Source organism: Mastomys coucha, unplaced genomic scaffold, assembly GCF_008632895.1.
Source record: "Mastomys coucha isolate ucsf_1 unplaced genomic scaffold, UCSF_Mcou_1 pScaffold9, whole genome shotgun sequence".
In the NCBI taxonomy this organism is placed as follows: domain Eukaryota; kingdom Metazoa; phylum Chordata; class Mammalia; order Rodentia; family Muridae; genus Mastomys; species Mastomys coucha.
This window is the reverse complement of record NW_022196915.1, coordinates 61,728,691-61,742,766: the sequence shown is the minus strand read 5'-3', so window position 1 is coordinate 61,742,766 and position 14,076 is coordinate 61,728,691. Positions and strand designations below refer to the sequence as shown.

The following is a 14,076-nucleotide window of genomic DNA, read 5'->3' as shown; positions in this document are numbered from 1 at the left end:
GCCTCCCAAGTGCTGGGATTAAAGGCGTGCGCCACCACCGCCCGGCTTATATTGGCTTTTTATAGTAATAGACATATAGAATAAAAGAGAAATAGATCCTTCAATATTTCTAATTATACTAATAATATAATATACTAATTAGTCAAATACAATAGGATATTATACCCTTTCTGTTATTTTATAGAAGAGATATTATTATAAAATGTCAATGAATTAATCATTCTCAAACTTCCTGTATTTTCTCAGAAACAAATTAACAGGCTGGAAGCACTCAAAGCAACTTCCTCCGTAAGTGCTGATGTTCTAGTCTTGGAATGGTGATTAGGGTAGTTCTCCATGTTAGTCTAGCTGCATCCTTAGACAGCAATCTGAAATACAGTCACAAGTACTTAAGTCCTCTAAGTTCTTGGTCCTTGTTCTAGGACTCCACTCAGCCATTGTAACTCAAAAGGGCAGGGGCTATGCTCTGAGGCAAGTTTATTTGCAGTTACAGGCAACAGTCTACAGATCATCTAGTGCTGGTCTGTTTTAGCTTACACTGGAAAGGTAATGAAATTTTTAAAGGTAAAACTCTTAGATGAAGGTATAAATCACATTAAAATGCATTCAACAAATGTCAACTCCACAGTTAAGAGTGCTCACTCACCAGACCGTCGGAAAGGTGGAGAAGAGAGATTTTTATGGTGCTTACCTGGCAAGACAATGAGTCAAAGATGATTTCTCTAACTTTTATAAACAAACTGTCACCTAATTGTACCCTAATCACCATTCCAAGACTAGAAAATCAGTACTTACTGTGGAAACCACTTCTAGTGCTTCCAGTCTATTGTCATGTTTCTAAGAAAATATAGGAACTTTAATTATGATAAATTCATAAATAAATTTCAAGACTCAATTATTATGTAACTTCAATTTCTTCTGAAAACTTAAAGCCAACCATCTCTTGAAAATAACTTTAACAATCTCATTTAACTATTTTATGTATTAAATTATATTTAAAATTTAAAACTTAGTATTGAGGAATTTTAACATTTACAAATGGAAGAAAAATCCCAAAAGATATAATAAAGTTCTGGAAGTGAAAGAGAAAGAATAAGGAAGTTGAAATAGGTAAAACAAACAAACTTTTCTACCCTTGAAATACTACTATATACCTGTTTCTGTCTGATAATTCGTTATAATCAATAGGATACTTCTAAAGCAATGTGAAGATCACAGTTAAAAGATATCTCAAAACTTTCGATAGGCTAGTGAATAATCAAGATTCTACTAGCTAAGCAAGGATTTTCAAACTCACCATCTCTGTTAGTTTCCCACTCTACATTTTCTTCTTCGCTTTCTGGAGTTCTCTCCTTAACAATTTTTATGTCTTCCTTGTCTCTATGTCTCCCTCTTGATGATTCTTTCTAAAAAGTACATATATACACACATTCAGGTTACCGTATGATTAAGACACGAGGTCATTCTTGAATACATAGCATTTCCATTTCACTTAGCTTTGCTTCTGATGGAGGAGGACTTGTGTCATTGACCTGCAAGTTTTAGTGCAGCCACAGGAAAGTATTTATTTACTAAAGAACAGCAACATGGTAAATGTAAGAAGTAGCTCAGATACTTTTAAAAATGCAATGAAACCCAGTCCTTTGATGTTCTATTCTATACTAAGCTTCCATGTGAAAACCCACTGGGTAAAAGTCAGTTTAAAATAACTACAATACAATAGAAATACTAGCTAAGTAACCATACATAAAATCCAAGTTTAAAAGACTAAACCACTGAGCAGACTCTAAAAAAAACTTAGGCCTTAAAATATCAATTTTCTTATATGCCAAAGGATAAATTCAAATTCCTTTTAATAATTTTATAAAAACTTCAAAAAAAAACTTGGTTAAAGCAAGTGTTATTTAACACAATTAATGTATTAATCCTTAATACCGAGGCTAAATACTATAAAACACTAGGGTTTAGATATTACTCTAAGCTTAATAATAATCCACCCTCCAAAATGGAAAATAGAATCCAATTTAATATTCAGTAATTTAACTGAGCACTCTGTTCCATAAGACTCCAAAACACATTTTACTAGATAGTAAAGAAACAATCACAGCCCGTCACAGTGAGTTTACCACTTTTAGTCTAAATACTAGCTATGAATGTCAGTTAGATTATGTGCTCAAACTTCTGAGTATTTTCAGTTATAAAGCTTGGTTGCCTGAAACATAAATTAATTTTTCTTTAAAGTTTTCTTTTTAATGAATCCCTTTAAATTTTTTACACATTTAGGTATAAGTTACAAACATCAATTCTAAAGTTACATTATGTGTTTGCTTGCTAGCAATACAGGTTGACAAAAGACTATATAAAAATGAAATCTGTCACAGAAAATTTACAAAAGATCAAGAAATAAAGAAATAGGTGTTTGTCAGATGGCAAAAAGAAGAAAAGAAAGACAATTACTGTAGCATAAAGTGCAGAGTATCTAACACCAGTGAAAAGCTGTCCTATGTTCAAGGCAACTTCTGAATGGTGTATGAACTAAACCCACAAGAATATATACCACATACCCATTCTGAAAATATTTTTACAAGAAACTAACTCCAAAATACTGAATACAACAACCAACTTTCTAAGGTACTGCATAAAACCTAGCTACTAATATAAATAACCAGAGTTTCAGAGTAGTACTGGCACAGTAAAATACACAAGATAATCTGTATCTATATGTAACAGACTATTTAGATCACATTCTAAACTAGAAATACAACAATCAATATAGTTCTGTTATACAAACAGTTCATACCTACAGGTTTAAAACTGTCTAATCTTGAGTTGTCCATATTTTTTCAATGCAACTAACTCTACCCAGAGATCACATAGAAGTTCTATTACCTGTCATACAGTATGCACTCAGGCTTCAACATGTGGGAGAATTTTAAGTTAGAAGATTATATCTTTTCCTATTATATAGTAACCAACCCACTTCAAGTCATAACATAGGAAATCATCTTGATAACACTTAAGGTTTTAGCTCATTTACAAGTATGTTGGCTAGCTTTATGTCAACTTGACACAAGTTAGGGTCATCTAAGAAGAGAAAGCCTCAATAAAAAAAAAAAAAGCCTCCAAAAGCTCTGGCTGCAAGCAAGCCTGTAGGGCAATTTCTTAACTAGTGATTGATGAGGGAGGGTCCAGGTCACCATGGATGGGGCCACCTCTGGGCTGGTGGTCCTCTGTTCTGTAAGAAATTAGGCTGAACAAGCCAAAGGAAACAAACCAGTAAGCAGCACCCCTCCATGGCCTTTGCATCAGCTCCTGCTTCTAGGTTCCTGCCTTGTTTGAGTTCCTGCCTTGGCTTCCCTTAATACACCGTGACTCGGATATGTAAACCAAATAAACCCTCTCCTCCCCAGATTGCCTTTGGTAATGATGCTTTGTCACAGGAATAGTACCCTTATCTAAGACAAAAAGAGTACCTGATTTCCCCATTTTCTCTACGCCTTAGGCACTTCAGTCCTTTATCATGTATGCAGCGTGGTCTTTCAGCTTCCTGGATTCCCTCAATAGAATGGCTTGACATCTTTTAATCTCAAACATACTAATTAGAAGTATAACCTTCTTACTGTATTGCACATTCTATAGTTAGTCATCCCGGAACACATTCTTATTGGAATACTGTTACTCAACCACAGTAGTTTAGGCTAAACACTTATCACTGGATTGTTTACAATTTTTAAAAATGTGAAAGCTATATTGCCATTTTATCGATTACCCTGATCAGAACCTGGTAAATATTCTTTTGCTAAAGACACTGCATACCCAAGTCATAGAACATGAAGAAATCTAGCTGGGACTAAACTGAAAGCTTCATCGCCAAGGGCTAGCTTTCATAGTGCTATGCATGTTACTGGAGGAGAAAAGTAATTACTAATCTCAACCAGCTGTAAACCCTATAGGCTACAATAATGACCAGCCTAGCAAGATATAACTATTAGTGCAACAATGACAGGAATGTTATGGGTGTAACCATCCACTTTTCTGATTGGACCTATGGTTTACTCCACAAGATGGAAACCATTCCTGGCACTATCAATGAGGCCAACAAGAACCTGCAGGTAAGTAGGTCATAGTCACTAGGGAGAGTCTCCTACTACTATTCTGCTATTGGATCTAGCATTAAGTTGCCTAGTGACTTATTGCTAGCCCCACAAATCTGTGCATTTTTAAACTTCACAGAGAAACTTCTTTTTAAAGTATATGGCAATTAACAGACACCCACAATTGGTCTAAGTGCAGCTAAAAAGAGGCTTCGAAGTGCTTTGCCCTAAATGGGTCATCTGTATATCCTCCCCGATCTCCCACAAGGCTCAGGGACTTAAACAACAGGGTAATAACTCTAAGAGCTATAGATCATGGCTGGATTCATTGAAACAATGTTTTCTGGACACAAAGGACAGCTAATTCTACATATGAATTCACAACAATTCCAACAGCATGCACAACTGGCTCAATCTAGACAAAACCCCACCATGGAGTGGGGAGGTGACCATGAAGTCCTACCCTTACCAAGGAACTACTGGCATTTGGTTGCTGCTGGGAAAGAGCAAGCCAGTTTTCTTTAATGGTGTGACCCTGCCACATCAACAACACTTCAGGGCAAACCCCACACCTTACACAAATCACACTCCAGGACCCCACACCCAACATAAACCACACTCCAGGGCAAGCCCCACACCCAACACAAATCACACTCCAGGGCAAGCCCTACACCCAACACAAACCACACTCCAGGGCAAGCCCCACACCCAACACAAACCACACTCCAGGGCAAGCCCCACACCCAACACAAACCACACTCCAGGGCAAGCCCCACACCCAACACAAACCAGGTGGCTTTAAGATTGGCAGAGTGTGATTGATAACAAGCACACGTGAAGTTGGGTGGGTCAGGAGGTCAGGTAGAGTGGGTAGGAGTTGAAGCAGGGTGAACACGATCAAAATACATTACATGAAATTCTTGAAGAATAACATTATTAAAAATTTCAAAGCTGGGGGCTAGAGAGATGGCTCAGCAGTTAAGAGCACTGACTGCTCTAAAGAAGGTCCTGAGTTCAAATCCTAGCAACCACATGGTGGCTCACGACCATCCATAATGAGATCTGACTTCCTCTTCTGGAGTGCCTGCAGACAGTAAGTACAGTGTACTTACATATAATAAATAAATCTTTTTAAAAAAATTCAAAGCATATTAATTAACAATGCTGCCTATAATCAGTCCTATGATCAAACATACCAATATTTTTCATATCAAAGCCTAAGAACATATCAACTACATGAGATTTACAACTGGATCACTTCAATTAAGACCAAGTTGTGACACCTAGTAAGTCTGTGCCTAGCTTGGTAAAATGTTTTAGGTTTCTTCCACTTCAGAAATCCAATGTTTATGGAGTTTTACATTACTTTCAGTTATAGTTTCTTTTTTTTTTTAAGATTTATTTATTATTATACATAAGTACACTGTAGCTGTCTTCAGACACATCAGAAGAGGGAGTCAGATCTCATTACAAATGGTTGTGAGCTACCATGTGGTTGCTGGGAATTGAACTCAGGACCTTCTTTAGAGCAGTCAGTGGTCTTAACCGCTGAGCCATCTCTCCAGCCCCTAGTTTCTTTTCTTGAATATTTACTTGTGGGACAAATTATGTTCATTACAAGTCTTATCTGACATAGTAAGGAGACATTACAACAAGTTTAAAATAAAAGTATTGAGGTTAGTAATTGAAAACCAATATTATAAGTGGATAAGTAGCCAAATAAAATGTTATGTCTTTGTAAGGAATATAATTCCAACCTTACAGAAGGAAATGTCTAATAACAATTTATAATTACAAAAATCCTTTATTAGAAAATTTAACAAGGAAAAAATTAGCTCCCAAGGTTCCCAGTGTCAGCTCCCTACCGTATATCCTTCTACTCCCATTTCTAGAAGGCTCTAAATATCAGAAAATTCATTATTAGTCATTATCTTTCCAGACTCTATTGATTAGGACTAGTTCTAGTCTCTGGAATTACTCAAAACAAATCTAGTACTTCTTTCACATGCTAACTCTTTAGATATTTGAACATCATTACTAAATCCCTTTAGTTCCTTTTTCTATCAGACTAAGACCCAGAGATATCTCATAGTTATCACAGATTTGTATTTCATGATTTTCACTTACACTAATCTACCTACCATCTTCTCTATACTAATATGCCATCTAGTTAGCTTTCTGTTGCTAGGATAAAACATTTACCAAAATCAAACTGAGGGAGGAAAGGGATTATTACATTAAGGGAAGCCAACACAAAAAACTCAAGACAGGAATTAAAGCAGAAACTTTTTTAAGAAAAGAAATGAAAATTATTATTGAGATCACAAATAGAGTATCATTGAAGGCTAAGCATCCCTAGCTCAAAACTCCAAAATCTGAAATGTTCCAATCTGAGCTTCTGAGCAGCAGCACAGGCCATGTGGGAATCGACAGCTGTCCTCATGTAAAGGTTCCACTAAAAAAACCAGGTGTACATGCTCGCATCGACAGCACATATACTAAAATTGGAATGATACAGAGAAGATTAGCATGGCCCCTGCGCAAAGATGACAGGCAAATTAATGAAGCATTCCATATTAAAAAAACAACAAAACAAAACAAAACAAAAAACCAGGTGTACAAAACCCAGCAAAATTACACTCATTCTTCATGAACACATTATATGAAACACAAATAAATCTCATATTGAGATCAGGTTGCCAGCCCCAAGGCGGCTTACTATGTATAAGCAAGTATCCTAAAATTTGGGGGAAAATCTTAAATTTAAAACATTCCTGTCTCCAGCACTTTTAGATAAGTCATACCTAACTGTTATCCCTAAAATATGGAGACTGAAAAATAGAAATCAACAAGGGATAGGTGTAACAGAAGAGATAGTAAAGAGTTCACAGAAAAATCACACTTCAGATACATGCAGATGCATACACTTCACAAGAGAAATATAAATGAAAACTAAACTGACATGCCATCAATCTTGCTGGAAAAACAATTATGGCAAAACATACCAGAAAAGCAAAGGAAAAGGAACAAGCACATTACATTCCAATAACATGGCACACTGGCACAGCAGTCCTATCCCTTGAGATATATCCTGCTCTAAGACACACACATATGCATATGTCAAGTACACAATCATTCACCATTCACCATAGCTCTACAACAGGAACAACACTGAAATAACCTTAATCCCCACACACAAAAGACTGGTTGAATATATATCTATCTATATCTATATCTATATCTATATATGGTATACATATGGTATAGTTGAACAATGAAACACCACATTAACTACCAAAAAGCCTGAGAAGTCTTTCAATATATTGTTATGAAATGATCACCTATTTTAAAAAAAAAAGCTTAAAAAGTCAAGTGAAATATAAGGTCATCTTTTATGTATAAAAAGCATACACAAATTTATGTGCATATACACAGATGTCAATCAACATATGCATCATACACAAGTGCACATATATACAGATAAAGCAGAAGGAATGTGGTCTATGAGGAACAGGTCAGAGCAATCAACAGATAGACACCAGACTTTTTAAATGTAACTATAAACTGCTTTGAAATCACATACTTTATGTTTATAAAATTAAATAGAAATCCTAATATTTCAATTAGGATGGCAGATTAATCTATCATGTATTAATTTCGTTGCTTAAAAATACAGATATCCCTAATGGCCAGATTTAGCAGATATATCCTAAACAAGGTGTAGCCTAAGAACTATGAAGAAATTTAACTTTTCAATAACCTAGGCATTAGTTACTCTCTCATTTCTATGACATAAACTGGACAAAAATTAACTTAACGCTGGAGAAGTTTATTTGGGCTCATCTTTGAGGATACAGTCCACAGTGGGTAAGAAGAAACAGTGATCCAAACATAGATTAAGAAGCAGAAAGCAGACAGCAAGCAGGGATGGGCTAGAAGAACCCAGAAGGCCCACCCTCAGAGACCCACTTCCTCCACGTGAAGTTCTACAGCCCAGCTCTCCATCTGGGGTATGTCCAACTTGCCAGATACAGGAGTCCAAAGATAGGTAGGAAAGTAACACATCACAAAAGCATAGGAAACTTAGCTCAGAGTAGTGACGTATGCTCTTAACTGCAGTACTACTTAGACTGGTGGAGCAAGAGTTCAAAGGTAGCCTAGGCTACACAAGAACGGGCTTCTCACTCCTTAATCATAAACTTACTTATAAGAGTTTTTGTTTGTTTATTGTTTTGTTTTTGTAATTCTATTGTCTAGTTCTGGAATGACCTTTGTAAATGTTGAGTTGCAATGTCAAAAGACCAAACATCCCTATAACTCACACAGACTGTCTTCAGCTGAGGACCAAGCTTTCAAACACATGAGGACATTCTACATGTAAACTGTAACACCTTGCTAGTAGTAGTATTTTTTGTTTGTTTGTTTGTTTGTTTTTCAAGAAAGGGTTTCTCTGTGTAGCCCTGGCTGTCCTTGAACTTAGAAATCTGCCTGCCTCTGCCTCTCAAGTGCTGGGATTGAAGGGGTGCACCACCACCACCAGCCTATAGTATTATTTGTTAATTGTTGCTGTGAAACCACTAAATATAATATAAAATGGGTAATAAATGTAAAGAGGGACTAGAATTTTCTGCACAATTATAAAAGCCCTGAAATCCTAAATCTGAATGATTAGTTTGTTTGTTTTTAAGAGAAAATATATACTTCCTGATCATGTTTCATGAAAGGCCTTAAAAACCATGACTAATCTAACAATAGTAAGCCTCTTAAGTATTCAGTGTCTTGACACTGCTGTAAGAGAGACCAGGACTTCTGGTCTAAGTGTCTCAGCGCAGGAGTTCAAATGTATGCGATGTGCTGGACACATTAATTTAAAGGAAATGAAGGAACTACTACAACTACTCAGGAGTAGGTGTCATAACAGCACAAGATAAATGACAAGAAGAGCAACACACTGCGGAAACACACTTGCAACACATCTATTTCACAAAGGACTGGTAACCAGAATCTAAGAACTACAAATGTGTAAAAAGACAAATATCCTAATATATGAAAAAAATACACCAGCATAAGCACAAAACAATGAACCAATAAAAGGTGTGTGAGTGTTATAAACGAAGAGTCAAAAGGTATTAAAAGATGTGCAACATCATTAGCCCTCAACAAAGAGTAACAATTATAGCCACCACATGCTGGCCCACCCATGTAGAGGCTTAGACCCTTATTCCTAAGATCTATTTAAATAACCCAAACCCGGAAACCCCAAAGTATGGATACAACAATGTGGTTGAAGTTTAAAAGTACTAATTACATGAAAAGAATCAAGACAGGAAGATATTCTACAGGATTCCAATCAAATGACAGATCTGAACACATCAAGACTGAGTTTCGGATGGAAAAATAGAGACATGTTTTGTATATTGATTGTAGTGTAATACTTTGTTGAGAATAATATATACATGTAATGTGTGTACATATCAAGAATCAGACTATATATTTAGAATGGGTGCATTTAACTGTTTGTAAATTGTATCTCTACAACGTAAGCTTTAAAAAAAAAGAGTTCTATGTCCAATATAAAGATGACTCACAAGCTAAGGACATGGGACATGTGGACTTAGAAAAGTAACAATGGGGATAGATTAAAGTTGAAGACATCAGCAAGAACTCAAGAGTTAGCTCAACATATAGACAAGCAATTACTAGAAACTCATAAACACACACACACACACACACACACACAATCAGGAGAGAGAAGGAAATGGTTCCATAGCTGCTGCAGTAAGCAGGACTCTAGCAGTGGAAGGCTTTAAGGTAGAAAGTTAAGAGTTACTGACCACATTCTGAGTAAGCCTCGTGACCTTGCTTTAATTCTTTAATAGGAAGGTACCTGTTCCCATATACCACAATTTATGCTAAAAATCAAGTAGAGAAATATAAGTAAGAATTCTTTGGAAAGAGCAAAACAATGTGTGTGCAAAATAGAAAAAGTAGGAAGGTACTAAGTTAACAGTTTAGGAAGCTGTTAGGGGTAAACTATCAAATGAGTGTTTTACTGAAAAGGAAGAGGTGGCTAGGAGCAGGAATGTAAGCAGATGTAAACACATTACCTGGTAGAACTTTTTATAGCAAACAGTAAAGAGATAATTATGACATCAGCCATGGTCAGGCTTTTCTCATCTTGTCAGAAATCTTAAGATGTAGATAGAAGAGGAACAAGTACACGGCTAGGGCAGGGGAAAGAAGACAGTTTTGGAGGGGACTGTAAAACAAAACTTGCAGTGGAGTGTAAATTCTGGAAGAAAGCTCTCCTGGACACAATGCGCTAGAAACTAGAAACACACACATTAGACACATAGTCTTGATTTATAATAGGACAGAACATGGCAACTAAGAATAGGAAAAGACCTAGTACATGTGTATGACATCAGAACAATGCACCAGGAATAGGCCAGATGTTGGCCAATCATCTTGAGCTATCTGAAAAAGTAATTCAAATAATAGCCAAATTAAACTGATCCATGATAATATCAAGTCTGTAGCAGATTCTCTATCTGAAGATAAGTAATCAGATTGACAGCAGAAAATTAAAGCAACTGACAATTTAGGGGAACGGAAAGAGAATATCACCCTAGGTTTCAAAAGAAAATAAACTCTGAAACATTCATTGTAGGAACAAGAAATGGTCATAAAAATGACAGATTAAAATAGCTGAATTAATTAACATCTAAATTAACATCAAAGCTAGGCTCGGTGACATTTGAGGAGTCAAGGCTAAAGCTGGAGGATTTTGAGTTTTGAGGTCACTCTAAATTAAAGTATCAGAGTTTGTGTCAAAACAAAAGCAACCAAGAACCCACTAAACAAAATCAAATGACAAATCTATATCTATCCACACTAGAAACTAAAGAAAAAAGTATTAATATATAAAAGATAAACCTAAACCACTGTTTTGTACTTCTGTCCAGAGGAAAGGGTCTATAGCCAGAAAGCGTCTCCAAACCCTAACAGACACTTTCCTATTATAATGAACTATTTAACCTACTTGTAAATGTGGCTACACAGCTTCTATGAAGGGACAGTTCCTAGAACACATTTATACCTTTATCATTAACAAATGCTTAAGTATCCCCACTGATTATATTCAGGGGTCAGTTTTGCTGTCAATGCTAATTTATTTGCTATGTTCAAGTTTTATAAAATAACAAGCCTCTGCTAGAAAATAAAACAAAATTCAATTACTATATTTGAAAGGTTCTGTAGATGCATTAAAGTGTAAGTCCTTACTGAAGCTTGACTAAGCCTCTCGCTGATCTAGATCAACTGTGTTGCATTCAGTTCTGAACAAGAAGGCTGCCTCCATAATGGACACATGCAAGTCCATTGGCAACCCAGGAAGTCACTATGTGAAGAAAAGCATCACACGCTGCTGCACACACCAGAGACGGAGAGAATCTGCTCATCCGTCATGCAGAACACCCAAGTACTCACAAACCCCAAAAAAGTTCCTGTTTACTTAAACACTAAATTTCCTCATACTTTGCCACTCTTGAAACATTTATGAAGCTGCCTTGAGGATATCCTCAAAAACAAGCTTTACTTGTTTTTCTTTTAAGGCTTACTCATTTTACAAAACAAGCGTTTTTGCCTGGATGTATGTCTGCATATCACTTGCGTATCTGGTACCTTTACAGGCCAGAATAGGGCATCAAATCCCTTGGGACCGGAGTTATAGACAGCTATGAACCACCATGTGGTTGCTCGGAATTGTACTCAGGTCCTCTGGAAGAGCAGCCAGTTGCTCTTAACTGCTGAGCCCTCTCTCCAATCCCAGACTTAATAGCCAACTTTGCCATCTACTAACGTGATTTGAGCATATAAGCCTTTATTATAATATATGCTTAAACATGCGTTAACAACTTAAATTAATGCTTACATCCAATTCCTGTTAACAGACTAAAGTCTATTTAAGTTGGAGAACAGAAGAGCTATCTTAATACCACTGCATGCCATTTATTAAGTAGCCAGCATAGACTGGCTAATCCTACCCCTTCATCATAGCACACCAACAAAGCCAGTTCCTAATTTATAGAGGAGGAAACTGATAGAAGAGGTGCTGTGTCCACATTGTAAGTCCTGTGCCTGTCCCTCACATTACTAATGTAGCACATGTAGTCAATGCTATGGCCTGTCACTTGGTCTCAGAAGAGCTAATTTAAGTTTTGAGGACTCAGATGTGCATATGCACACACATACAGACACAGAGATGCATGGGGGAGGGGAGAGGTTCAGAGCTCACTTCTTTAATATTTTAGGACATTTTACTATTATTATTTATATTTTATACAAAATATATAAAAGTCATAAATCTTTATGACCTTCTATCATAAATGTTTCTCAAATAACACCTAAAGAGTAAGGAACTATAAAATTTAATAAAGAAATAACAGGTAAGCTGAATTTCATAAAAAAAAAAAAAAATCAAAATTTTTTGAGTTTTAAAGACCAAGATCAAGAAAGTGAAGACAGGAGGCTGAGGAGATGGCTTAGCACAGAGCTTGGTGACAAAGTATAAGGATGTAAGGTCAGATCTCTGGCTCCCACATAAATACTGGATGGAGGAACACATCTGTAATGCAGTACTGGAGAGACCGTGGGCGCAATGGCCAGCCAGTCAAGCCAAAATGGTGAGCTTCAGCTTCAGTGATATGCCCTGTCTCAACACAGTGTGCAAATGCCAGGCAGCACTAGGTGGACTTAGGGAGTTAGAGCGAGCACATGAGGCTGGGAAAGAAAAGCTATGTGGCAGGTGAGGTAAAGGAGAGGAGCTGGTAGAGGGGATCTGATTGAAACACTATTATACACATGTGTGAAACTCTCAAATAATTTTAACAAGCGTTTTTCACTTGTTTGTTTTTAATATACTGGAGAGTGACAGAGGAAGAAAACCAGCATGCGAGCTCACACTGCAGTGTCTGGTGCTGAAAGCCTAAGAACTATCAGCTTCAGGAGAGACAGAGGCCAGAAGACTGCCTGAGCCCAGCAGCCTGTTGTCAGGACGAGTCAAGAGACAGTAAGACACTGCCCTCAACTTGGAAAAATTTTAAAAATATAACAACAATGCACAAAATAGTAGAAAATTTATTTTAGGTACCTTAAAAATGAAAGCAAACACTAATTACATGCTAATTCTGATAACTTTCCTTAAGTTTTAAGTTATTTAGAATAAAGAGTTTAAAACAGAAATCTATTTTTTTTAACTTACAAGGAAATTACTTGTATTTGTATTAAGCATTAGTAGAGCAAAATAATTTATACTAGAAGTCTGATGGTATATACATATATAATTATTTCACACTACTACTAACTAAAAAAAAAAAAGAACAGAACACTTGAAACCTTCAAAAGAATATATTTTACCTGTACTCAAAATATAAAGAACTCTTACAGCTCAATTTTTAAAAATGGGCAAAATTTCTTCAAATATGTATCAAGAGCTAGTGAGTATGTGCATGATGCTTATCATCCTTGGCTATTACAAAGCAAAACTACAATTAGGAGCTGAGGGAAAAATGGAGAAACTGGAACCTTCATATAAAAGCAATGCAATCTCTAAATGGCAGTCTAGCACAGTGGTCCTTAATGTATGGGTCACAGCCCCTTTGAGGGTCAAACCATCCTTTTTTTTTTTTTTTGTCTTCAGATGCACCAGAAGAGGGTGTCTGATCTCATTACCGGTGGTTGTGAGCCACCATGTGGTTGCTGGGATCTGAACTCAGGACCTTTGGAAGAGCAGTCAGTACTCTTGCCCGCTGAGCCATCTCTCCAGCCCCAAACCATCCTTTCATAGGGGTCACATATCAGATATCCTGCATATCAGATATTTATATTACAATTCAACAGTAGCAAAATTATAGTTATAAGTAGCAACAAAATAATTTTATGGTTGGGGCCACCATAACATGAGGAACTGTACTAAAGGACA

At 36.5% G+C, this 14,076-nt stretch overlaps 1 protein-coding gene and 1 non-coding gene across 7 annotated transcripts in view; one reads left to right on the top strand and one right to left on the bottom strand.

Moving 5' to 3' along the window:
• The window catches only part of Zc3h13 (zinc finger CCCH-type containing 13), a 64,165-nt gene that overhangs the window by 39,194 nt on the left and 10,895 nt on the right, over positions 1 to 14,076 (bottom strand). For all 6 annotated transcript variants that reach the window (XM_031360830.1, XM_031360832.1, XM_031360831.1 and 3 more), the window contains one exon: positions 1,298 to 1,406. In XM_031360830.1, the coding sequence (XP_031216690.1) occupies positions 1,298 to 1,406 (109 nt within the window). The remainder of the gene's footprint in view (positions 1 to 1,297; positions 1,407 to 14,076) is intronic.
• Positions 6,569 to 6,675, top strand: LOC116085446. Its single transcript, XR_004116558.1, has one exon. It is a non-coding gene; the product is annotated as a U6 spliceosomal RNA (small nuclear RNA).